The 24,476-nt window shown below is 31.4% G+C and overlaps 6 protein-coding genes across 7 annotated transcripts; 3 read left to right on the top strand and 3 right to left on the bottom strand.

Annotated features, from left to right (window-relative positions):
* The first annotated feature begins 9 nt into the window (after window positions 1-9).
* On the top strand, window positions 10-5,719 carry LOC130892003 (traB domain-containing protein). The gene is made up of 6 exons (XM_057797172.1): window positions 10-429; window positions 595-839; window positions 895-1,146; window positions 1,198-1,337; window positions 2,432-2,601; window positions 2,658-5,719. Exons 1-6 carry the CDS (start codon window positions 405-407, stop codon window positions 2,963-2,965), a joined length of 1,140 nt encoding a protein of 379 aa, XP_057653155.1. The 5' UTR covers window positions 10-404; the 3' UTR covers window positions 2,966-5,719.
* On the bottom strand, window positions 5,035-11,608 carry LOC130892005 (formylglycine-generating enzyme). Of its 2 annotated transcripts, XM_057797176.1 has the most exons (5): window positions 11,502-11,608; window positions 6,894-7,343; window positions 6,668-6,839; window positions 6,455-6,614; window positions 5,035-5,637 (listed from the first exon to the last, which is right to left on the bottom strand). In XM_057797176.1, exons 1-5 carry the CDS (start codon window positions 11,521-11,523, stop codon window positions 5,497-5,499), a joined length of 945 nt encoding a protein of 314 aa, XP_057653159.1. In that variant the 5' UTR covers window positions 11,524-11,608; the 3' UTR covers window positions 5,035-5,496. The 2 variants fall into 2 exon arrangements, with proteins under 2 accessions (XP_057653159.1, XP_057653158.1); XM_057797175.1 differs by lacking the exon at window positions 11,502-11,608 and having other exon boundaries at window positions 6,894-7,652.
* LOC130891999 (cleavage stimulation factor subunit 1) lies at window positions 8,231-13,087 on the top strand. Its single transcript, XM_057797168.1, has 5 exons — window positions 8,231-8,615; window positions 8,675-8,862; window positions 8,913-9,301; window positions 9,357-9,747; window positions 12,786-13,087. The coding sequence occupies exons 1-5, from the start codon at window positions 8,506-8,508 to the stop codon at window positions 13,043-13,045; spliced, it is 1,338 nt and encodes a 445-aa protein (XP_057653151.1). The 5' UTR covers window positions 8,231-8,505; the 3' UTR covers window positions 13,046-13,087.
* Window positions 10,182-11,377, bottom strand: LOC130892007 (venom allergen 5-like). The gene has a single exon (XM_057797178.1). It carries the CDS (start codon window positions 11,010-11,012, stop codon window positions 10,200-10,202), a length of 813 nt encoding a protein of 270 aa, XP_057653161.1. The 5' UTR covers window positions 11,013-11,377; the 3' UTR covers window positions 10,182-10,199.
* Window positions 13,049-15,827, bottom strand: LOC130892004 (outer mitochondrial transmembrane helix translocase). Its single transcript, XM_057797174.1, has 3 exons — window positions 15,186-15,827; window positions 14,708-15,134; window positions 13,049-13,448 (listed from the first exon to the last, which is right to left on the bottom strand). Exons 1-3 carry the CDS (start codon window positions 15,568-15,570, stop codon window positions 13,136-13,138), a joined length of 1,125 nt encoding a protein of 374 aa, XP_057653157.1. The 5' UTR covers window positions 15,571-15,827; the 3' UTR covers window positions 13,049-13,135.
* A 498-nt stretch (window positions 15,828-16,325) lies between these two features.
* LOC130891996 (transmembrane 9 superfamily member 4) lies at window positions 16,326-23,854 on the top strand. Its single transcript, XM_057797162.1, has 10 exons — window positions 16,326-16,510; window positions 16,567-16,666; window positions 16,723-17,023; window positions 18,104-18,259; window positions 19,938-20,215; window positions 20,273-20,476; window positions 20,530-20,756; window positions 20,813-21,003; window positions 22,645-22,828; window positions 22,908-23,854. The coding sequence occupies exons 1-10, from the start codon at window positions 16,499-16,501 to the stop codon at window positions 23,145-23,147; spliced, it is 1,893 nt and encodes a 630-aa protein (XP_057653145.1). The 5' UTR covers window positions 16,326-16,498; the 3' UTR covers window positions 23,148-23,854.
* Window positions 23,855-24,476: the final 622 nt, after the last annotated feature.

A 24,476-nucleotide genomic window follows, 5' to 3' on the forward strand; every position in this document is an offset into this window, starting at 1 on the left:
CGAACAGTCAGTGTCATCAAATTTACATAGCCGAACACGGTACAAGTATTTCACTAAACGTTGCCAAGTTTTCAATAAATACAGGTTTATTTTCTTTTCTATTTTGCTGAATATTTTGAGTTGAAAAACGAAGTGACTACCAGAAACAATATTTATTCCCTAGAAAAATATATTATACTATAGAACAGGATTTATTATCCATATTTTTTTCATAAATTTCATACCAGCACCGCTTTCGTACTATAATCAAAGAAATAATCACGTGTGATTTTTAACGTTCCGTTCTTTTAAAAAGAACACAGCTGTTTTCCTGACAGCGATTACAAAAAGTTGAAATTTTTAGTTTTTTTATTATTTTGCTTTACTAATATTATAGGTTTTATATAGAAAAATAATTCGTCATAATGGATAATTCTCTAACTAATTTTGGTAAGATTTAAGCAAATTAATAGAATAATATATACGTAATATTTGATCTACCATATTGATATGTGAAAGTATCTAATTTAGAAATTTAAATTATCTTAGATTTTATGATCAATTTATAATAATTTCCTACAACGTTGTTATTATTTCGGAAAATAAATATTTTAGAATTAACAGAAAGTACGGTTAAAATAGATCCGGATACGGAGAACGGTTCCGGTTCGGATAAAAGCGATCCATTAGAAATCGTAAGTTTAGGGGATGCTGAATCCTCGAGCAGTAAATCCGATGATGATTTCGATAATAATTTACCGAAAACGGTTACTCTTCTAAGACATGAAAAGACTGGCGCAAAAGTGTATCTTATCGGCACAGCACATTTCAGTAAAGAATCGCAAGAAGATGTAAGAAAAGTGAGTTAACACTTAAAAATATTTCGACAGAATATTTTTTTTTACTTATTTATAGGTTATAACAACCGTTCTTCCACATGTAGTTGTTCTAGAACTTTGCAGCTCTAGAACAAATATTTTAGCTTTAGACGAAGAAACTATTTTACAGGAAGCCAAAAATATTGATATGCAAAAAATTTTGAGTACAATTAGAAGTAACGGACTCTATAATGGGTTAATTTATTTACTTGTGCTCAATATGAGTGCTTATTTAACTAAAGAAATTGGTATGGCTCCCGGCGGAGAATTTAGAGTTGCTTTTAAAGAGGTGAGTTGGAGTTTTTAATTTATTTTTGTTTTTTTATTCAATTTTTTGCAGGCTTCCAATATTCCTAATTGCACTATACACCTTGGAGACCGTTCTATGTCCATCACATTACAAAGGGCTTTGGCGAGGCTTTCGTGGTTTCAAACTGTGAAATTAGCATGGCATCTACTTACTTCAAAGGAACCTATCACGTAAGTAAATTTGATATTTCCTATTAAAATATTGTAAATAGTTTTCATAAAGTGAAATATAATAAAAAAATTCAAAAATCACGATTATTTCAATTTTTTGGTTTAATAAAAAATTGAAGGTTGTACTTGGGTTGTTCAGAAAATAATGTTTCAATTTGTTTCTGTGGTGGATAAAACAAACTTCTTGATGCTGTAAGATTACCACATTCAGTAGGCAACTATTTGTGGTAATTTGAGAAATGAGCCTTACATACTTTGTATACAGGGTAATGTGTGAAGCAGTAAATGTTAATATTAAGAATGTTTATGTTTATGATGAAAAATCTCAAGATTTGCTATATATTCAACGACATGCCAAAAAATCTTTTTTTCACTTATTTTCTATCTAAAAACTTGTTATATGTATCATATAACCCTCGTATAATCACTACTCGAGATTGTTTCATCATCTTTAGAACAAATTTTGCATAAAAACCTTGAAATTAACCTAAATATTGATTTACAAGGTTTTAATTATTTTTAGGTTAAAAAATATGTACAGGGTATGTTAAAATGTAGGAAATAGTGAAATACTAAATTTGAGAATGTTTTTGTTGGAAAAATTATAATAAACTCAAGATGTGTCAGGTATAAAGCGACATGGACATATATCTTGTTCTAAATGAAAAAAAAATTGTTTTTCTACTCGATTTTTTATCTAAAAACTTGTTATTTCCTATACAGCCCTCATATAAGTACTACTTGAGAACAAATTTTACATAAAAAACTTGAAGTTAACCTAAATAATGATCTAAAAGATTGATTTACAAGGTTTTAATAATTTTTTAAGTAAAAGATATATACAGGGTGTGTTAACATGTGGGAAGCAGTGTAATGTCAGATTTAAGAAAAGCGACATGGACATATATCTTGATCAAATTAATTTGTGTTTTCACTTGATTTTGCATCTCAAAACATCCATTAATTTCCGCACAGCCCTCGTACAAGTACTTCCAGTATAACAAATCAATGTTCCATTATTTTTGTACCAGATTTTTGATAAAAAAAATTAAAATTAACCACAATCATACAGGTTGTTCTTATATCTTTTTTAGTGTGGAAGATATAGAAAAATGTAAGGAAAAAGATATGCTGGAGCAGGTATTATCAGACTTTTCTGAACAATATCCCGCTTTCAAGGAAGTTTTTTTAGACGAAAGAGACATTTATTTGACAAATTCCTTACAACAGGCTGTCCAATCGAGATCGAAATCCTCGCAAGAAGGTAATTATCCTGTAACCGATCGTTCCAAGGACATTTCTAGTTATAAAAATTTTTAGGTGACTTTGAACACGAGCCTATACGTGTAGTGGGTGTCGTCGGTATGGGTCACACACCAGGAATTATAAAACTTTGGCCTACGAGTCAAGAGCATAACGTAAACTCTATAGTCACGATCCCACCTCCTTCGTTAACATCTAAAATCATCAAAAGGGCTTATAAAATAACTTTATTAGCCTTCGGGGGTTATTTGGTGTACAAATTCGTTCCAGTACCAAAATTTTTGAAAGAAAATACTCATATTGTTGCTCAAAAAATATTGATAGGCTTGAGAGCCGAAAACAATTTTAGGTTAAGCTTAAACTGAGTTTTTTCTTGTTTTTTTTAAAGCCCTAACCATTTTAAATTAGTTTTTTAATAGACTGAATTTAGATTATTGGAAATTTAATTTATTTTTTATCCGGATTATTAAATACTAGTTGTCCCAAATTTTTGGATGAGTACAATTATTTGTGGATGAACAGGGCCACAATTGAGTTGAAATACATGGAACCATTCGTCTTGGACACCCCAGGGGTAATTTTTTCTCAAATTTTTCGACAGGAAATACAAATTTTTGATTCTTTTCAATTACCGTTCCAGGAAAAAATATTTCTCATAATATAATCAACTGAAATTGGGTTTTTTTTATTTTTTTTTTTGTAAAAAAACTGATGATTTACCCCTTTTAAGAACTTTTTTCGTTAAGAAATCCTTTTTTTAGAATCTTATTACATATTTTTTGTTATTTAATGATTTCTTTTTGCTTCCAATTTCTAATTACAGACTTCAATATATATTTTATTCTCTATTATCTTTTAACAGTAAATTCGAATGGTTTTAACTATTTTTTTTTCACTTAAAAACTGTTATTTTCATCCTTTAAGGACTTAACATGATATTTCTTGTGTTAAGATGTTGCCTCTAGAATCTAGCATATCTTCGAAGCTGTTATTTTTGTACTTTAAGGACTTAATCCAGATATTTTACGATTTTTCTTTTATTGAATCATATGTACATGCCTCTAATGTCCTTTAATCCTTTTAGTTTGTATTTCGTATTGCCTCTAGGACCTAATATATCTGCAAATATCTTATTTTAGTCCTTCGAGAACTATATCCATTGAAAAATCCTCTATTTTAGATTTTTTGTACGTTGTCTTGAATTAGATAATTTGTATGTCCTTTAATACTTCTAGTTTGTATTTCGTAATGCCTCTAGAACCTAGCACATCTTCAAAGCTGTTATTTTTGTCCTTTAAGGATTTAATCCACTGAGAATTCCTCCACTTTCCTTAATCCGGTTATTTTACGATTTTTCTTGTATTGAATCATTTATACAAGCCTCTAATGTCCTTTAATCCTTCTAGTTTGTATTTCGTAATGCCTCTAGGACCTAGCACATCCCAGAAGATGTTACTTTCATCCTCTAAGGACTCTATGGATTAAGAAATCCTCTTATTTCAGATATTTTGTTATTTTTATTGCATCATGTGATTTTTATATACTTTTATTATTCTTTAATCCTCCTAGTTTGTGTTGTGTATTGCCTTTTCAATCTAGCGCATCCCCATAGCGCCATATTGGACAAATACTATCTTGTATCATAATATTTTGTTATCTTAATGACATTCAATCTAAATTTTTACAATTTTTTCATCAAGAAACTTGCAAATCAGTTTTTTAATGGCTTCCTCATCATCTCCTCCAACTTATTTCGGGTTTTTATTCTTATTAGTCCTGTCTTTTGAACCCCATAGCTCCCTATGGGACATGTACCACCTTGTAGTAAAGTATTTTGTTTTTAAATGAAATTCAATTAGAATTTTTGAATTTTTTTTCCAAAAAAATGATAAATCAGTCATTTGAAGGATTCATTAATAAAAAAAATCATCCCTTCCATATTTTTATTGTTTTCTTAATAGTATTGTCTCCTGAAGTTAATCCACCCACATATTGGAACGATAACCATCTTGTAATTTAATATTTTGTTCTTTTATGACATTTTCCAAGTAACCATTAATTTCCTTCCATTTAAAAATCGATTTACTTCTATTTTTCTCTTTAATTGTCCCCCAGCTTAATTGAAGAATATCCTGTATTAATAATTCCCTCAGTAAATCTACCCCAATCGATTGATTCTACAACTGAATATTCCATTTATCTCATTTGTGGCCTCCCTCGGAATCTATTTTACCCCATACGGGCGTTAATTTCCCAGTTTGTTTCAAATCCGGAAGCAAAAAAACTTTAGAAAAGGCTGTGTGTGATAAATTACTTTTAATTAAAGGTCAAGGTGTTTTTTATTACATTCCGAAATATATTAACCCTAAAAAAAGGAAGGGGGTTTATTTATTATTATTAACTGGTTTAGGGGGTTGGATTTATAAATACATTAACCGTTTAACGTATAGTTATATTACTTTCATCTATTAAAAATATTAAAAAATTAATCGGAAGACTTTTTGGCAGGATATTTTAAGTACTTGAATATTTTATCTTGCCATATTTTGATTGGAGGTTCATACAATTTTATTGTCATCTTAAAATAGGCGAAGGAAACTATTATAAAAGAAAAAAAATAATACCAATTAATTGGTAGCACCCTAAATTTATTTGGAGGTAGGAAAAATGTTTTTTTTTACTAAATTTAAGTCAAAATTGTGAATTATATATGTCTTTTAGTTAATTTTTTCCCCTTATGGGGTTGAATATCACTAGTTTTTGATACAATTTTATTAATTAAAATATTTTTTTTTGATAATTCTTATTAATGTAAAAATTTTAAAAATATGGGGTTACCTTACAACATTATTAAAGTTATTTAAGGATTTGTTTATATCTGTAATGAACCTCCAATTTAAATCTTGTCGGCTGCACAACGGAACCCCAAATTAGAAGCAGAACTATCTTTGGTATTGGACGATCTAGCAGCGCAACGATACCTCCAACAATACGATTCGTGGCATAAGAACGAACCACCTTTCTTCACCTTCGTATTCTGAACAAAAAATAAAAAATTTAAAATGTTAAATATATATTTTTGTTACTATTCTGATGTAAATATATAGATATCAGTTAAATGATTATTTCATTCAAATTGTTTCCATTTACACAACCAAATGGTCATTAAATAAAATATTTAACCCTGTAATACATCACGGGATATATATGACATACTTTGAGTGGAACTTGAGCTTTTTTTTTAAATTTCGCTTAGTTATTTTCAGAAAAAACTCAGTCATTGTCATCTTACACCTTCGGTTTGTTATCTACCACTATCTATTCCCAATTTACTTCCTGTTTCTCACCCTGTTATTTCTTTGGTCTACCTCTCCCATTTTGTCTCCACTCTACAATTATTTTTATTCCAGTTCCGGGTCAGTTTTCCACATGTACCATCCATCTCTGATTTTTTTTATTATCTTTAGTTGTGGATAAAACCTCTGTATTATTTGATTCTCTTTTCTCCTCCTTTCGCATCTTTTCTCCATATTTTCCACAGAAATGGACATAACTTTTCGTGTATCCCTCCTTATCGCTTTTCAATAATCTTCTTGTCATCAATTTTGAGGAAACACATCTTCTAGAAAGCTTTCTCTTGCTCAAGTGATCAATAACATTGAATCCGTCGTGGCATGTGAGATTCCTATGAGTTCTATGGGTTTTCAATGACCATTTTCTCATCAAATTGATGCTCGTTCAAATTTTGGAAGAAAAAAAATAATAGATACCCGTTGAGAAGCAACAGTGGTTCCTACTTTATGGGGTTTCATAATATTAAAATCACATTTTTAAATATATAATAAAAAACTTACAGGACTATTTTGCCAATTATCCTGTGTCCATTCCCAAACGTTCCCGGCCATGTTGTATAACCCAAATTTGTTTGGAGGAAATGAATCAACTGGATTAGTAAATTTGAACCCGTCTTCTGCGGTATTAGTATGTGGAAATTCGCCTTGCCATATATTCGTCCTAAAATAAAATATTTTTTACCAAACAAACAATATTTGAATAAAAATAATCACCAGTGTTGTCCTTTCGGATTGAGTTTGTTACCCCAAGGATACAATTTTTGTTTTAATCCTCCCCTACAAGCCATTTCCCATTCAGCTTCGGTCGGTAATCTTTTTCCTAGATATTCACAGTATTTAACCGCATCGTTCCAAGATACGTGAATTACAGGATGATTCATTTTATCTAAAATATTTACTAATTCACTTCTATTTCATTAATAAAAAAATAAAAACTAACCTTCGATAGTAGTATCAGGTCCTTCAGGATGTTTCCAAGAAACGCCTTTCATTTTTATCCACCAAGGTGCTTGTACAGCCCTAACGTCTTCATATTTTTTCTTCTCTTCTTCCGGAAGGCACATTTCGAATATAAAACTATCTCCGAAAACTTCAGCCTCTGTTTGATACCCTGTTTTTTTGACAAAATCGTAAAAATTTTGATTCGAAACTTCATATTTATCTAAATAAAAATTATTGACGCTAACATTCCGAAGAGGACCTTCAAAATCTGCTTCAAATACTGGTTTATTAGTTCCCATTTCGAACGTAGAGCCTTCTATTAGTACCATATTGGACGTATTTATCACATCGTTATTGTCTCTAATTTCGTTTGAATCTTTTAAGTATTTAAAACTGGGATTTGAATCATCTTTACAATGGTTATCTCTGTTTGTATCGCATCCACAATCTGGAACGGTAGATTTAATTGTACTTAGGATAAGTACAAGAGGTAACTGAAAATGTAAGTACATCGAAATATATCTAAATAAAACTAATTCCCTAATGAACACTTGGATCTAATTCATTTTAATATAAATCATAATCTTATCTGAAAACTTTGTATTATGCAAATGACTTGTGGTTAACTTCTCTTAATTCAAAATATGATTCTCAAAGCTGTAAGCTCTACATCCATGAATATTCGTGTGAGTGTGTCGAGCGTTATTAACACATCAATAAATAATAGAGGTCCATATTCAATCATATTATTGAAGTTAAAAAAATATTAACTTTAATAGATCCCTAGGAAAGTATATTTTTTAATTGGGGGAGAGTGGGGTAAAACGGGATGTCGGGGTAAGAGCTTCTGACCTTGTAAGTGTTGCAGCATAGCGAAAAATGGCAGTATTAGTATAAAGGTTTAGTAAATAAAGCTTCCCATAGTTAGCGACCAGTTTGAGTGAATAATTTGTCCATTCAATACCAAGAAAATATGAGTGGGGCAAGGGATTTATCTATGGGACATGATAGGGTTTACCCCATTGTTTCCCTAATATACTATTTTTGAGCTAGGACTATCTATAAGAGATGGTTCGGATGTACAAAAAGATAACTAATCGAGGGGAATAGAACCGTGAATCGATAGAAGATGCTGTTATGAGGAATGAAATGAGATATAAAAGATCAACACATTCGTTTCAAGTACCGCAACTTAAGTTATATACTAATTGTATTTTAATTCAGAACTTTGTGCCAATCACAACTAACCCGTCATGTCTCGTACTTACCTCATCTAACCCCACTGAAAATTAATTTAATTATCCCGTCTTGCTCTACTCTCTCCTAATAAATTATAATGGTACTGTTAGATAACATCATAATAAGCCGCCATATTGACAAACATGACGTTATTTGCATATTATTATCAATTGCATTTAATTTTAATTTATTATTTATATTAATAAAAACAGCGTTTGAAACAATTAATTTTTAATATACAACTTCTAATCGAAGTTAGTTACTAGGAATGACCTATAGAGAAGACGCCTAGAAAATAGATAAAAAAGAAGAATATTTGTATTTGGAACTGTACAGATTAATAAACAAATAATTTCAATTTAGTTATTAAAATGACTAATCCTCCATTATCGACTAATTCTAATGGTACCAACGACGAAGAAATGCCAGATACAAGTAATATATTTAAAAGTAGAGACTTTATGTATAAACTTATTATAAGGTGAATATTATAACCTCTTAAGAATGGAAGCTTTCATAATTAATTTATTTTGTTTTCAGCCAGTTACTATACGACGGGCATCAAAGTGTAGCTACGGCTTTACAACAGGCAGTTCAAGTAGAAACAAATAACGCCCCAAGTGATAGACTATTTCACTTAACAATTACCGGTCTTGAACACGAACCCGGATTCAAAGAAAGGCCAAAAGCTATCGGTTTCGGCAGTAATAATGTTGGTTCAGGACTTGGTAAGATATATTTTTATATTTATTGAGATAACTACATGTTTTTTTCGCAGATTTGGAATTTGAAACTGAATCCAATGTTCCCGCCCCTGAACCTGCTTTATATGAAACTGCTTATGTAACTTCGCATAAAGGTAACTGTAGAGCGGGGTGTTTCTCATCAGACGGCCAACTTATCGCAACTGGAAGTGTAGATGCCAGTATTAAAATCCTAGACGTTGATAGAATGTTAGCAAAATCAGCACCAGATGAAATGGATCCTTCCAGAGGAGAACAACAAGGACATCCTGTTATCAGAACTCTGTACGATCATATGGAAGAAGTTTCTTGTCTAGAATTTCATCCTAAAGAACCGTTTTTATGTTCCGGAAGCAAAGATATGACTGTAAAGTTATTTGATATTTCCAAAGCTAGTGTAAAGAAAGCTTTCAAAACAATAACCGTAAGTAGGATATAGTTTAAGCGCGTTTTGGGTTATTTTTTGTGTTGAATTACAGGAAGCTGAACCAGTTCAAGCTATATCTTTCCATCCTTTAGGTGATTACCTCATTGTAGCTACCAGTCATCCGGTTATCCGCATGTACGATCTAAATACCTTACATTGTTACGTATGCGCCTTTCCTAAACATCAGCACACTGCAACGGTCACTAATTTGAAGTGGTCGCCAGATGCTAAATTATTTGCTTCGTGTAGTAAAGATGGTAACATAAAAATATGGGACGCAGTTTCCAATAAGTGTATAAATACTCTGATTAAAGCTCATGATGGATTGGAAGTGTGTTCAGTGGTGTTTTCCAAAAATGGAAAGTATTTGTTGTCTTCAGGGAAGAATTCTATTTGTAAATTGTGGGAATTAACTACTAGTCGCTGTTTGATTACATACACAGGTGAGTTTTTATGTAATTAGTAATATAATGACAAAAATTTTGGGAAAAATTGTTGGTATAAGAAAAAAAACAACAGCAGGTGAAGTAATTTTTTCTTTGTTGAGTTTTGTTACAATTTTATCTTCGTCACTAAGTAGCAGTGATTTGATTAGTACTAAGTGACGATATTTGAAAATTTTCATATCTAAATCTAAAACAAAAAAAATTCGAAACATAATACTAATATCTGAAAAACTTTATTTAATATATTCATTAGTCACCTACATTTTATAGAAAATTTTTTTATAATCTCGTGATTCGACTAATTTCCAGTGGTTTGTGCCACTTAAAATTCAATTATAGACGGTATAGGAGTCCATACACTAGATTTTATAAGGGACTGCTACTTCTTTGTACTATATATATACTATAGATGTGCCCGATTTAAAAATGTCTTTCCTTTCAAATATTTTTTATATCAAAATAAATAAAACACATACAAACAAATATATTAAACCTATTGTTTCGTGCGATCTAAAACCTTGACTCATTTCAACGAAATCTTTTCCCGTGGGTGTCAATTTGTAAGCGACACCGCATAAAGCGCGATACACTCGACTATATTGAGTACCATCTGGACACTTAGATGCCGGATTGCCTTTTATATAAACTTTCGATCCTATCAAATTACCCGCCGGTCCGTAATTACAAGCTACTAAATATGTGTTTCCTTTACGCGCCGCTGCGCAACCTACGTGAGTGGTTTCCGCCCAAACTATTTGAGTAAAATGCCCTACCCCCGAAAAATCTTTCAAGTTATCAAAATTTTCCGCCGTCATCAAAACTATCTCGCCGTACCACTTTTTAACGGAATTCATCAACGATCCTCCCATGTATAAATTTTGTCCGACAGACGAGAATTTGTTGGTTTTTCTGCAAGATTCGTGTTCCATTTTGCATGTATTAGCTGTGCAAGACGCCACGTATTCCAAATCGAAATCATAGTTTAATACCATGATGTTTGCCGCTTCACTAGCACCACCCCGGTTGTCTTTACCCCCAGCTACGTCGTTTCGATATTCATTGTGCATGGATAAAAGTTTATTTCTTTGTTGATTTGTGAAAGGTACCGGTTCGCAATCTGATTCTTTGGGGTCGCAATTGCCACCGTGACGACACACTACGTTTTCTTCATTACCGCAGCTTGGCCATGTACAGTCGCCGTTGGTATCGTGAAATATTTTTAAAGTTATCGAAAGTATTGATAATATTTTTATATCTAACATGAGTTTATTTTTTATACGAATGTTGATATATTTACATTTTGTTTATCTGTCATTTTCTTGGCAATTCAATTTTTGTTAATAGTCACTGTCATTGATAATCATGGTAATATAACATTTTCAAAAAGTTATAAGGTAAGAGTTGACAAAAATCCAAAAAAAATCATTCCGAAATGGTTAATTTGAATAGAAAAGTCTCGTATCATTTTATCATGTTTTTGACGTAACCTAGTTTCTAAATTATTTTATTGGAAGTTTTTTATATAATTTACCGATATTTTTGGTTTTAAAAATAATTAGGTTTTCTTTTTCTATCAAAAATTAGAATCATTTTCAAATAATAACAAAGAAAAGTTTAAAAATGTGGAAAAAACAATTATTCCAACTTAAAAGGAAGTTATAAAACAAAATGAGTTGATAAAATAATAAAAATACAGTTTTTTACACTCCTATACATTTTTAGTATCGTTTTAGTTATTTTCTCATACTTACATCCTTGTAATATGTAATTCATTTAAACATACTCATACTTCACAACTTTTATCACAAAAACTGAGAAATACATTTTTTTTCATGTTATTCATAAAATTTTTGTAAACAAACCAATATATACAAAAAAACATTATAAATATATCCCAGATATACGATTTTTTCATCATTGACAAATTAATTTTTATTACAAAAATTAAGGTTCGTTACAATCTACTTTAAATTTTTTATTCTTACCTGTTTTGTCATACATATACAGCCAAGATTAAAATAGCTTCTAGACTGTGTAGTCATATAAGCAAAGGACAGGTTACAGGTGAAAGAAGAACCTATCTAACCTCATTATGATGTATGCATTCCGATTATTATTTTACATTGAAGTACTGATATTTTTTAACAGGAAAAAGTGTATTTGGGAAATAATTGGATTTAAAAATGAAATTTTATTGTGTTTTAACGTTTGCAAATAACATTTAAATTAAAATTGGACGAGTAAAACGTAATTATTCAAAACTGTATGTGCAATTTTTATCAAAAAAACGTTTATTTTTTGAAAAATATTCGAAACTTTTTACATTTTGGTATGAAACAAAGTTTTTTTTTTAAATATTTGTGTAAAATTTAAATCGGAAAATAAAGACATTTGGTAAATATTTTCATTTGTTTCTTGATAAGGAAATTGATAAAATAGTACCAAAAAAGTGTAATTAATAAAAAAGTATCAATTGACTGCAATTATGAAGTGGAAAAATTATAAATATCAAAAACTAACTTCAAAATATGGTTATGTTTATTTCCCTCGTAACTTTCTTTTTGTCTACATGATTATGATGATAAAATAATACCAAAAATGTACAAAATGAAAAAAAAAAACAATCAATAACCACAAATATGAAGTGAGACAAATACGACAGGAAATAACGTTAAAAACTAACCTCAAAATGAGATTCTTCTTTCTCTTGTAAGTTTCTTTTTTGCTTACATGTTTATGCAGCTATCGAATATACTAGACGTACGACGTTTCTATAATGTGTTTGAACAACAAAGAAGAAAATTTGACTGAATTTAATGAGAAAAAAATCAAGTTTTAGAGCCATTTCAATTATTTTCAAGAACAATAAAGTTTGAAATATACCATTGACCGCGACTTTTTCTATTACCATTCGATAAATGACAAGAACTATTGTTCTTGAAAGTTCTGAACATATAGATGTTTATATATACATAGATACGACGTACGATCATGACGACTAAAATCGCTTTGTTATCACTTTATTTGAATTTTAGGTGCCGGTACAACCGGTAAACAAGAATATGAAGCTCAAGCGGTATTTAACCATACTGAAGATTACGTACTATTCCCGGACGAAGCCACGACGTCATTGTGTGCATGGAACTCCCGAACCGCTTCCAGGAAACAATTAATGTCTTTAGGTCACAACGGAGCTGTTAGACTAATCGCTCATTCGCCTACTCAAGCTGCGTTTTTAACTTGCTCCGATGATTTCAGAGCCAGGTTTTGGTACAGGAGAACACCGACTTTGTAATCATTTTTTTTTCTATATATAAATTTATTGATTCAATTTTTACACGATCTAATATTTTTATACACCCAATTCCTTCATACATTGAAAGTTTTAATCGAGATCAATTCTAGTCTGTAATTGTAATGAACCACACTGTAATTTGCTTTCCCTCATTTTATTAAAGGAGAATTTGAGATCTTCCATTGAAATGGGCCGGATAGAGTCCTGGAAGACATCGTCTTCTTCATTTTCTTTTTGGGATGTGGTAGGACTATCGATGTGGTTGCGTAAATAATCTCTCACTCTGTATATAGAAGCGTTTCTGCACAATTCCCTCAAATCAGAGCCCGTAAAACCTTCAGTCGATTTAGCTAAAGCTTCCACATCCAAATCGTCTGAAACTGGTTCGTTTTCTAGAATTAATCTGAAATTTTTTTGAAAAAATCGAATTTTAATTGCCCATTTTATTTCAAATTAAAAAAATAGTATGGAAATAAAGGGAAAATAGTGTGTTGTTAATTAATTTTGGAATCAATTATAAATTACTTAAAAAAATCGAATTTTAATGACCTAATTTATTTTCTAAACCAAAGATTTTATTTTGTCAATATTAATTGGAAAACAACGTTGCCAGATTTAAAAAATAGTATGCAAATAAGGGAAAATTGATGTTTCAATATTAAATTTTGAAATTAATTCTAAATTTGGTTAAAAAATCGAATTTCAAAGACTTAATTTATTTATTTAATCCTTACATAAGAGAGAAGGACAAGACAGAAGAAAAAAGACTACAAAGTGATAAACCTTAAGAGATATGGACAAGACATAGGAGAAAAAAAATACTTAGAAAGAAGGTAGAAAAACAAAAGAGAAGACAAACTTCATATAAAAAAAATCCATTAGTCAGGACAAGAAGAAAAAGAAACTCCATAAAAAAAAGAATATAAGAAAGAAGGACAATACATAGAAGAAAAAATACTACATAGAAACTATTAGAGAAAAGGACAAAATGTACAAAAAAAGAGACTAAGAAAGAATCTGTAAGAGTAAGGGAAAAGACCAACCACCTATAAGACGGTACGAAAGCTGGTGTTCCTTACCCCAACTGTTCCCAGTTAACCCTTTGAGAAAACTTTGGATTTATCACTCTTACCATAATAAGAAGTTATTTCAAATAAGAAAACTACAATTTTTGAAATAAATTCTCAAATTGTGTCTATTTTGCAATAATTTTAATGCCCATAAAAGGAATTTTAAAAACTTTAAGACCACATCCCATCCCCAGATGAGTTTTCCTTTTAAATAGCTACATTTACTGTTAGGTGATGCTACTATTTTTTTAGAAATACTCAAAAAATCTTAGCAATCTGGACAGTTTGGAAATATGTCAAATAACAAGAATCAAACTGCCAGGCTAGCTTTAAAGCTGAATACTTGAAAAAAAAACAAAAAAATACAAAATGTTCATAACCACCCAAATGCTGATAATAAAAGGAATCTCAAAACCCTTAAAAATCATTGTTTTTTCTTGTGGATTCCTTTTAGGCGCACCCACTTTAGTATAGGATTCAGAAATAGTAGTAACCCCCAATTCCATCTTTTCCCCAAATGTGAAGGTTTAAAAACATGTGATTTGATAATTTCAGACTACTATGCTTTAATATAATAAAAATATGAACTAACCTTATAATTTGTCTCCTTTGTGCTGTATTGGGCATAGGCACATGAAAAGTTGCAGGCATTCTTCTTAAAATGGCTTTATCCAAATCCTGAGGTCTATTTGTGGCCCCCATAACGATAACAGTACAATTCGAATCTGTAATCAAACCATCCCAAAGTGACATGAATTGTGCTTTCATCATAGCTGTAGCTTCATGATCCGAGCTAGTTCTAGACCTCAAAAATGAGTCGATTTCGTCTATGAAGATGATGCAAGGTTGTATTTTGACTGCTAAGGTGAAAACAGCCGCTGCTAATTTCTGACTCTCCCCATACCATTTGTCCGTTAGGATGGAAAGATCTAAATTAATAAAACGGGTACCCGCTTCTCTAGCGGTCGCTTTGGCTATTAATGTTTTGCCACACCCTGGTGGACCATGTAGTAAAACACCTGTGGATAACAATATTATAATCATATATTATTAAACAGTCGATTACGAACCTTTCGGAGCCGTAGTTAGTTGAGAATCGGCAAATAATTCCTTTTTTTGTATAGGTAAAATAACAGTTTCTCTAAGTTCTTGAATGAGTCCTTCTAAACCAGCTATTTGATTCCATGTAACTTTGATATCTTGAGGATGAACTAGATGAGCGGCTATCATCATTTCGTAATCGTTCAGTTTCTCGATATAAAGAGGAGCATTTCCCGATGATGTCAATCTTTTTAGTTGTTCTTCGGCTCGTTGTCTAGCTTTTTTCTTGTTTTTATTTGTTGGATCCACCTGGTTCATAATCCATTTTATACTTAAAAACGTAACTGCAGACACTAGGGTTAATCTCACTACGAGTCCAATCACTTCATTTTTAGTAAACGCAGTATCTGCCATTTTTCGTTTGAGTTAAGTTTTTTTTTTATGATGTAACTTCGAAATAATTTAAATCAAATCGCATTTTAATTTCTTAAAGTTGTGATCGCACACTCTACTGTAAAATCGGAAATAACCTATCGCTCATTGACAAAGAAAAAATTATTAACACTCAATTTTCTCTCTGGGATTTTTTAGCTTTGACATTTCCTTCAATGTCAATTAAGTTAGAGCAAAATGGAAAATTGCGTCTTAGTTCTGGTTAAGTTCATAGAGTTAATATTAAAAATAGAGAGAAAGACATGGAAGTGGAATTGTACGATAAAAAGAGAAGCAAAGAGAATTGATTCACCCCTCTCTATCTCTCTCAAATCACTTCTAATTCCTTTATCGTTACCACCACTCGCAACTTCGGTATAATAGCGACCCAATCACGACAAAGTAAAGAGTGATGTTCATATTCTCACTATCAACTCTTTCGATCTAGTTGAACAAGCAACAATCTATCTTTAATATGAACTCTATGGATAACTCGACCACAGATAAATCAATTTTGATGTGCGTCCCTAATATCATAGAACTAGATATTAAAATTTTGAATAGAAAAATTTCAATATATGAAATTTATTAAAAATTTCAATATATGAAATTTATTTAACTTAATCATATCATGGAGTAAAATACTTTCCAAATATTAAGTAGCTAGCCTGTTACTTTGTTAACTGTTCTGCACCGAATGACAATATTCAAAAATTGACACATCGATCATATTTTTCGTGTACGAATTTTAACAAAGCATTGTGTACGTTTAAAGGAATTGTCATAAGGTTATTTTTCTCTCAAAAGAAAATATACAATGAATTTTGATAGAATTTAACATTAAAAATAACGTTAATGAACTTACGTGTAGATCTTTAAAAATATATATATATATAGATATATATTTAAGATGAATTGCCTTGTAAGTATATTAATTCGTTCAATATATGTATAACCTCAATTTAATATCCTTTTTAGAATTACAGATTATTTTTTAAATTCATTATATTAACAACGTGGTTAGGTTTAAGTCAACAGTTTTATGTACCAGGAATGGCACCTACGGATTTCAAAAAAGGTAACACAAATCGTTTATCCAACAAATACATTTGAATAATTAAATTTGATTCTTAGGTGATCCAATTGAAGTTAAGGCTGTAAAAATGACCAGTATACATACTCAACTACCTTACGAATACTATTCATTACCTTTTTGTTTACCAAAAGGGGGTTCAGATGCCATACATTACAAATCAGAAAATTTGGGGGAAGTTTTGAGAGGAGATCGGATTGTGAATACCCCATATGTAGTGAAAATGGCCGAACCGACTCCTTGTACTTTACTTTGTAATTCTCCAGACAAACCTATCCATTGGAGTGTAGGAGAATCTCAAATTGTATACGATAGAATTCAACATGAATATTTTGTACATTTGTAAGTTTTTATTTATTTAGTTAATCGTAATGTTATTTTACATTTTCTGGGTGTAAAAATCGTTGAAGTTGAGTTATTACATAGCTCCCTTTTCCATTCTTTCTCATCAAATATCTTGTTTTATTTCCTGTCACCTTATTCTTCGTTTTTTCCCTGACATATTTATTTTTCTAATTCAATTCCTTTCTTTCTATGACCTTCTTTTCTTTTTCTATTCTCATAACATAGTCAGATCATCTTAATGATCCTTCTCCAATTTCTGTACTTAGTATTTTGTTTTTTATATCTGTGTGAGTGTCGATGTCTCAAATCCACATGTCACTTTGGATATGGGTACTTTTTTTTATTTATTTCTGTTTCTCCTATTTTGGCTAGAAACTCTCTTAATTGACTTAAATAATCTTCCATTTGTTTCAGTTTTCTTGTTTACTCTTCTAGTTTTATCTTATATATCTTCTCCTTTCAGCTTCTTATCTTCGTTTCTTAAATCCAAATTCTTTAATTTTACCATGACCAATTTTATACTGTCTTTTTTGTTCCTTTTTATTCCTTTATCTAATACTATAGTAAACAATAATGGGATTAGTACACATCATTGTCTTAACCCTTTTATTTGTATTGTACATTTATTTCTATTGATTCTGTCAAATGATTTTTCGAAATCTATAAAACACAGATGTACCTGTCTTTTCTTAGTGCTTTTTGTTTGTTTTAAATCCTTGTTTTGAATCTTCTTTGGTTTTTTCTATATCATCCCTTAGTCCGTTTTCTATTATTATCTTCTTATTTATTTGTGTACTTATACCCATTTTTCAATCTTCTGGCATTTCTTCTGTATCATATATTTTGTTAAGTATATTTTTATTGTTATTTCCATTTCTACCCCTTTTACCATGTTTGTCGATATTTGATCTATTCCTTGCGCCTTCTCTAGTATCAATTTCTGTATTGTCAGTTGTTTTTCTCATTTCATATTTTGTTGTTTTTGTTTCTGCTACTGCTAATTGTCCTTTGGTCTCTTTGTTTGTATCATTTCCTTCTAAAATGTATCTAAAATATTGTCTCTGTCTGTAATTTTAGGTTAGTTGATAATTTACCTGCAGCAACACAAATTTTCAATGTAGAGACAAACGAAAATCAACTAGAACACGGCTATAGACTTGGTAATATTGTAGGGGACAGAAGTTTCATCAATAATCATCTGAAACTTACTTTGTTGTATCATAATCCTGAACCGTGAGTATTTCATCAAGTTTTTTGTAACTTTATGTCAGTAAATCATTTATATCTTCTGTATCTTAAAACAAATTTTTCAAGGCCCAAGTATATAAGATAAATAGTAGATGAAATAAGTGCTAGAGTCGATGAATAACTAGGAGGATTTAAGGAGGGGCAAAACACAGCGGAATAGCAATAACTTATAATAGAAAGAACAAAGTTGATTTTAAAACTTTAAGGTGCCCCAAGAAAACTAATAAAAATAGTGAAACTGACTGTTGACTAGAACTGGGATCAAAGTATTATTAGAACGAAGGAAATCAGAAGGGAAAAGGGGGACCATTTACCTATTTTAAGTTTTAACCTCACAATGGAAGTGATCATAAAGAAAGTGCAAATACATGCACAAGGTTTAATCTATTACCAGAAGCATCAAATTTTACTATATGCAGACAATATTATATTAACTAGCCATTTCCCGGGGGAAAGACCAAAAACATGCAAATTCAATTGTAAATGAAGAATGAAGGGGGAAAACAGACCTTTGAGGACGAAGAGTTGAATCCTTTGATTATCTAGGAGTGCTGATGACGCATACAGCTGATGAGATAAAAGAGCTAGAAAATCGGATAGCAAAGGGTAGTAGAACAATGGGGTTCTTGAATAATATTCTGAAAGGAATCTCAATAGCAGCAGAAATTGTACAAAACAATAATTAGACTGAGTGTGAGTCCTGGATACTAACCTAGAAGAGTGCTGAAGATGCCCAAAAATACTGAGGGGTGTGAAAATGAACAATGAGTCACGGATAAGAAAAACAAATGCAATTTGGATAATGATTTCAAGCAGAAAGGAATGTTATGCAAAAAAAACCGAATGTCTTTGTTCCTCTCTTTTCTCTTGAAAATTATTTTGCAGCCTGAATTATATTTTTTGAAATTATTTCTCAAAGAGAGAACAAAATTCAATTTTTGCTCGCTTACGGCCAACACTGCTATTCAACCAAACACTTAAAATTACACTTTCTGGCCTATATAGCCGGCTCGAAGGACCAGAAAGTGCAATTTTGAGTAATTTACAAAAACGGTAGTCGAGATATTCCATTTATTTCCAATTATTTTAGAATTTTGGAATTTCCAGTATTACACACATAGTCAAAATTCAATTTTCTGGTCCTTCGAGCCGGAAATGGTAGGCTAGGCATTTTAGAACATTTTGAAAACATCTAATTTGTTACTTGAGTTTTTATTACCAGTGTCTCTGCCTGTTATTTAGATATTTCAGGTGTTTAAAAAACTTAACCTCTTTTGTTTTTTTTTTGGCATCTTTTTCTGTAATTCACTCTTCGTTGGCTCAAATTCCGTAGTTTTCTTTCTTTTATTTTCCATTAGCACTTTCTGGTCCTTCGAGCCGGATACAAAGTTAGTTATAAATTTACTCAAATAAAAATCAGCTTTATAGAAAGCAAGTGGATCAAAATAGATCCTGGATGCTCAGGCATTAAGTTACCTATGTAGGATTACAATGTAATTGACCGGTTTATAAAAAATAAAAAAAAATTGAGGTTAAGAATTATATTTTTTTAATTTGTGTTGAAAAAATTCAACAAATGGATCTCTTTCGAATAGATGCACCATATTTTAGATCATTCTTTTATAATTTTACAAAAATTACATTATCAATATTTACATTTTAGGAATGTATACAGGGTAGTAGGTTTTCGAGCAACAGCGAAATCTATACATAAAGACGAAATGAAATTCGACGGTACGACATGTAGTTTTCCAAACAAACCAAGATCACAAGACGTCGATCCAGTAGCCGGTACAAAATTATATTTTACATACGAAGTAGAATGGTTGGAAACATCCGTAAGTTGGGCATCTAGATGGGACACTTACCTAGCCATGACTGACGCTCAAATCCATTGGTTTTCTATAATAAATTCTATAGTTGTAATTTTCTTTTTATCCGGTAAGTAAAAATTTTTGAATAAATTTCAATTTTTTTCATCACTCGATGACATTTTAGGGATACTAACTATGATAATGGTGCGCACACTTCGAAGAGACATCGCTAAATATAACGCAGACGATAGTTACGACGAAACCATCGAAGAAACCGGTTGGAAATTAGTGCACGGGGACGTTTTCAGACCGCCTAGGTATTCGAGGTTATTCGCCGCCCTAGTGGGTTCCGGGATACAAATATTATTAATGTCATTGATTACCATATGTAAGTAACTTATATTTCTTCAATACTTTTAAAATATATTTTGATTGTTTTAGTTTTCGCCATGTTGGGTATGTTGTCACCGGCTTCTCGAGGGGCCCTCACCACTGCGGCCATTACGTTCTACATGATACATGGGGCAGTAGCCGGATATTTATCTGCTCGATTGTATAAAACCATGAAGGGGCGGGAATGGAAGAAAGCCGCTTTTCTAACGGCGGTTTTATATCCTGCCGTAGTCGGTTTGACTTGTTTCTTTTTGAATTTCTTCATTTGGGGAAAAGTAAGTTTTTTTTTATCTCATTTTGAATTGTGGTTGTTTTAATTAATTGTTTTTAGGCGAGTAGTGGCGCTGTACCGTTTTCCGCGATGATTAGTCTATTGTTGATGTGGGTATTCGTTTCTTTACCTTTGGTTTATTTGGGTTATTATTTCGGATACAGGAAACAGCCTTACCAACATCCCGTTAGAACTAATCAAATACCGAGACAAGTACCGGACCAACATTGGTATATGAATCCAATTTTATGGTGAGTTTGAAGGTTTGGTAACCATTTATCTCAGTTTATGTTTGTAACATTGAAAATAAAGAAAAAAATATGATGAAGGAGGTACTGAAAATGATTTGAGGCACAAAAACAGAAGAAAACAACAGATGTATCACTAAAAATCTATTTAGATTATTAAAGGGTCGAATATGACCTAGGAGGGACCTGGAGATATCAGATTGTCCAAAAACTTGCAGTGATGAAGATATTTATAATGGGAAAGCACCAAAGAAGAGACCGATATAGATGAAAAAAGACCTGGAGGGATGCAATAGTGGAAAGAAGATTTTGATCACTGCATTTTGCCTGTATCAACTTGTGCTTCAGAAATTTTGTTATAACTGAGCCAAATTATCCCAAAACTTGCAATAATCAAGAGCTTCATTATTAGAAAAGTCCAGGGAAGACACCTAGAGAGAAGGGGAAAGAACTGGAGGGATTCGATTATGAAAATAAGTTTTTCATCATTGCACTTTGCCTATATCAACTTGTGGTTCAGAAATTGGGTTGTGAACGAGTCAAATTAGACAAAAGTTTGTAGTAATCAATAGATTCATGATTGGAAAAGTCCAAGGAAGATACCTAGAAAGAAGAGAAAATACCTGGTGGGATATAATAATGGGAAAAAAAGTTTTCGACACTGTATTTTGCCTGCATCAAATTGTGGTTCAAACATTTTGTCATAACTTAGCCAAATCGTCTCAAAAATTGCACTAATAGAGATATTTATTATTGGAGAAGACCAATGAACAGATTTAGATAGATAAAAAAATTGTATTTGGCCTTTATTAAATTGTACTTCAAAAATTTTAGTGTCAAAAAATGTGTATTAATCAAAAGATTCATGATAGAATTCATCTGTTGAGATGAAAATTGAAGCAAATCTATTGGAGAGTCAAAGTTACTTTGTTGATAAAATGAAGAAACTGAAAAAAAACTATATGGGACATTTTTATTGAAGAAACTAGTACATATGGACCCTCAAAGTTCTATTTAGGACAACAAGAGATAAGAAAAACCAAGGAAGAGACCTGGAGGGATGCAATTGTGAAAAAAAAGTTGATATAATGAAGAAATCAAAAAGAAAACTGAATTGGACATTTTCATTGAAGAAACTAGAATATATGGACCTTCAAAGTTCTATTTAGGACACCAAGAGATGAGAAAAAACCAAGGAAGGGATCTGGAAAGATGAGAAAAGATCTGGAGGGATGCAATTGTGGGAAAAAAACTTTATAACTGGTGTACTTAGGCCTGCATCAACTTGTAGCACTGAAATTAAGTTATAAACGAATGAAATTGTCCAAAAACCATAGAAGTTCTATTTAGAACACCACGAATTGGGAAAAGTCAAAGGGAGAGACCTGCAGAGTTGAGAAAAGACCTGGAGGGATTCAATTGTGAAGATAAAAGCTTTTAATTGTTACATTTGCCTTGCATCAACTTGTACCCCAAAATGATGGTCATAAACGAGCCGAACTGACCAAAAACCGTGAATTGATAGAGATGTCCAAATTTCGAGACAATTTGGGTTTGCGGTGACATTAATTCACTAATTATCATTTTGTCTCAACATTTTTTATTAATTTTATATATTTTTCTTAACGTAACATACTTTTTCAGTACCTTAATGGCTGGTATACTACCGTTCGGAGCAGTATTCATCGAGCTGTTCTTCATATTCACTGCCATATGGAAAAATCAGTTCTATTACCTATTCGGTTTCCTTTTCCTAGTTTTCCTCATATTGATTATCTCCTGTTCCCAAATATCCATAGTTATGGTATATTTCCAACTTTGTGGAGAAGTAAGTATACATTTAATCATTTTTTTTTTCTAATAACAACCTCAAATAATAAAAATTTCACCAAAACTTCATTTTACAGGATTACCATTGGTGGTGGAGGAGTTTTATCGTTTCCGGCGGCAGCGCCCTCTATATCCTAGGATATTCTCTATTCTATTTTATGACAGTTCTGGAAATAACGGAATTCATACCGACTTTACTTTATATCGGTTATACCGGTCTTATGGTATTCACTTTTTGGTTACTTACCGGTTCTATAGGGTTTCTCGCGGCGTACGCTTTCGTCAGAAAAATTTACGCTGCCGTTAAGATCGATTAATAATCGATTCATCGAATCGATTTTATTTTTAATCGTTTGCACCGATCCTATAACGCGAAGTTGTCTGTGATTGGCTTTAGTTTTGATAGTTTCATTTCTACTTCTAAAACTTTTGAAAAATAGTTAATTATCACCTTTTCGGGTCCAATGTTGACCGTCATCAGGTCGATTAATCTCACAATATTTTTTTTGAGCATACTATATATCTTGATTTTTCTAATAATTGAGGTTGAATATGTCGAGAATCTATTGATCTTTGAATGTTTAATTGGAACTTTGAAATAAATACATCAGTCTGTGTAAAATATTTATCTATGAGCTAGAGAATCTGGCAACAACGCTAAAATGAGTCCGAATTTGACAGAGATACGCCAGTTTATGTAAAATGTTTGTCTATGAGGCAACAGCGGCATGACGGTGGGCAATTTAGTTGAATCTCCATCATAACGAACTTGAAAATGAATCACAGACAAATTGATCGTGTTTCGAGACAATTATTGCATTTCAAAGCTGTTTTTTGTAGTCGGTAATTGCTAAAATAACGTAAAAGATTCATTTTACTAATCCTCTATTTTTTCAGTAAATCTTATATTCGAAAAAAAAAAACACATTTTTAAAAGTTTAGTTTCTGTAAATTAGTTTAATTTAATTTATTGATTAGAAAATGTAAATATTTACGGTTATAACGAATAAACATTAATTATTTACGTGTTTTATTTATTTTTACAAGTTATATCATAAAAAAACTTCGACTCTCAGTTAAATATTGAGGTTATAATTAGACATCTGTCAATCTAGTACTTGACAGATGTCTAATCAGTGATGCCATCTTGGGCAGTTTTTTACGAGTCACTTATATGCGGTGTATTCCACCAAGCATCCACGGCGTCAGAAATACTCTTTTGGGCGTTCCACATAGCGACTACGATCGTTGTGGTCGTGGAGAGAACGTCACTGATAACGTCATGACTAACATTCCCGATGACACTTGTCAAGTGGTGAGTTGAAAAAACTATCGGAAATTTCGAAACTCAAGCAACCATGAGAATCTATTCGGTATAGAATACTATAAGTACTTTTGAAGCATTCTTGTGACGAAACACTAAATATTTCATCATTTCCGCGGAAGATATTTTGATTTTTCTTTAATGTAAATCAGTTAAGCAGTCGACTAAAAAAATTCAAAAACTTAATATAACATAACCTTTCAAAGTTTTGTAGAAGAGACCTTGATCTAGATACATACCAAGTTGTAACAATTGGAACATAGTGGAATGATTTATTTTCAAAAAAATGAAATGAACTTCCATATTAGGCAATTTTTTGTGA

Source organism: Diorhabda carinulata, chromosome 3, assembly GCF_026250575.1.
Source record: "Diorhabda carinulata isolate Delta chromosome 3, icDioCari1.1, whole genome shotgun sequence".
NCBI lineage: Eukaryota > Metazoa > Arthropoda > Insecta > Coleoptera > Chrysomelidae > Diorhabda > Diorhabda carinulata.

Excerpts from the sequence above, each read along its gene's own strand:
- LOC130891999 (XM_057797168.1), top strand. The coding sequence starts at position 8,506 with ATGACTAATCCTCCATTATCGACTAATTCTAATGGTACCAACGACGAA. Across the intron at positions 9,302-9,356 it reads AAGCTTTCAAAACAATAACC|GAAGCTGAACCAGTTCAAGC; the intron begins GTAAGTAGGATA and ends GTTGAATTACAG. Across the intron at positions 9,748-12,785 it reads CTGTTTGATTACATACACAG|GTGCCGGTACAACCGGTAAA; the intron begins GTGAGTTTTTAT and ends TTTGAATTTTAG.
- LOC130892004 (XM_057797174.1), bottom strand. The coding sequence starts at position 15,570 with ATGGCAGATACTGCGTTTACTAAAAATGAAGTGATTGGACTCGTAGTG. Across the intron at positions 15,135-15,185 it reads ACTAACTACGGCTCCGAAAG|GTGTTTTACTACATGGTCCA; the intron begins GTTCGTAATCGA and ends TGTTATCCACAG. Across the intron at positions 13,449-14,707 it reads CAAAGGAGACAAATTATAAG|ATTAATTCTAGAAAACGAAC; the intron begins GTTAGTTCATAT and ends AAAAAATTTCAG.
- LOC130891996 (XM_057797162.1), top strand. Across the intron at positions 17,024-18,103 it reads CATGAATATTTTGTACATTT|GTTAGTTGATAATTTACCTG; the intron begins GTAAGTTTTTAT and ends CTGTAATTTTAG. Across the intron at positions 22,829-22,907 it reads ATTTCCAACTTTGTGGAGAA|GATTACCATTGGTGGTGGAG; the intron begins GTAAGTATACAT and ends TTCATTTTACAG.
- LOC130892005 (XM_057797175.1), bottom strand. The coding sequence starts at position 7,407 with ATGTACTTACATTTTCAGTTACCTCTTGTACTTATCCTAAGTACAATT. Across the intron at positions 6,840-6,893 it reads ACCTGATACTACTATCGAAG|ATAAAATGAATCATCCTGTA; the intron begins GTTAGTTTTTAT and ends TAAATATTTTAG. Across the intron at positions 6,615-6,667 it reads AATCCGAAAGGACAACACTG|GACGAATATATGGCAAGGCG; the intron begins GTGATTATTTTT and ends ATTTTATTTTAG.
- LOC130892007 (XM_057797178.1), bottom strand. The coding sequence starts at position 11,012 with ATGTTAGATATAAAAATATTATCAATACTTTCGATAACTTTAAAAATA.
- LOC130892003 (XM_057797172.1), top strand. The coding sequence starts at position 405 with ATGGATAATTCTCTAACTAATTTTG. Across the intron at positions 430-594 it reads TAATTCTCTAACTAATTTTG|AATTAACAGAAAGTACGGTT; the intron begins GTAAGATTTAAG and ends TAAATATTTTAG. Across the intron at positions 2,602-2,657 it reads ATCGAAATCCTCGCAAGAAG|GTGACTTTGAACACGAGCCT; the intron begins GTAATTATCCTG and ends AAAAATTTTTAG.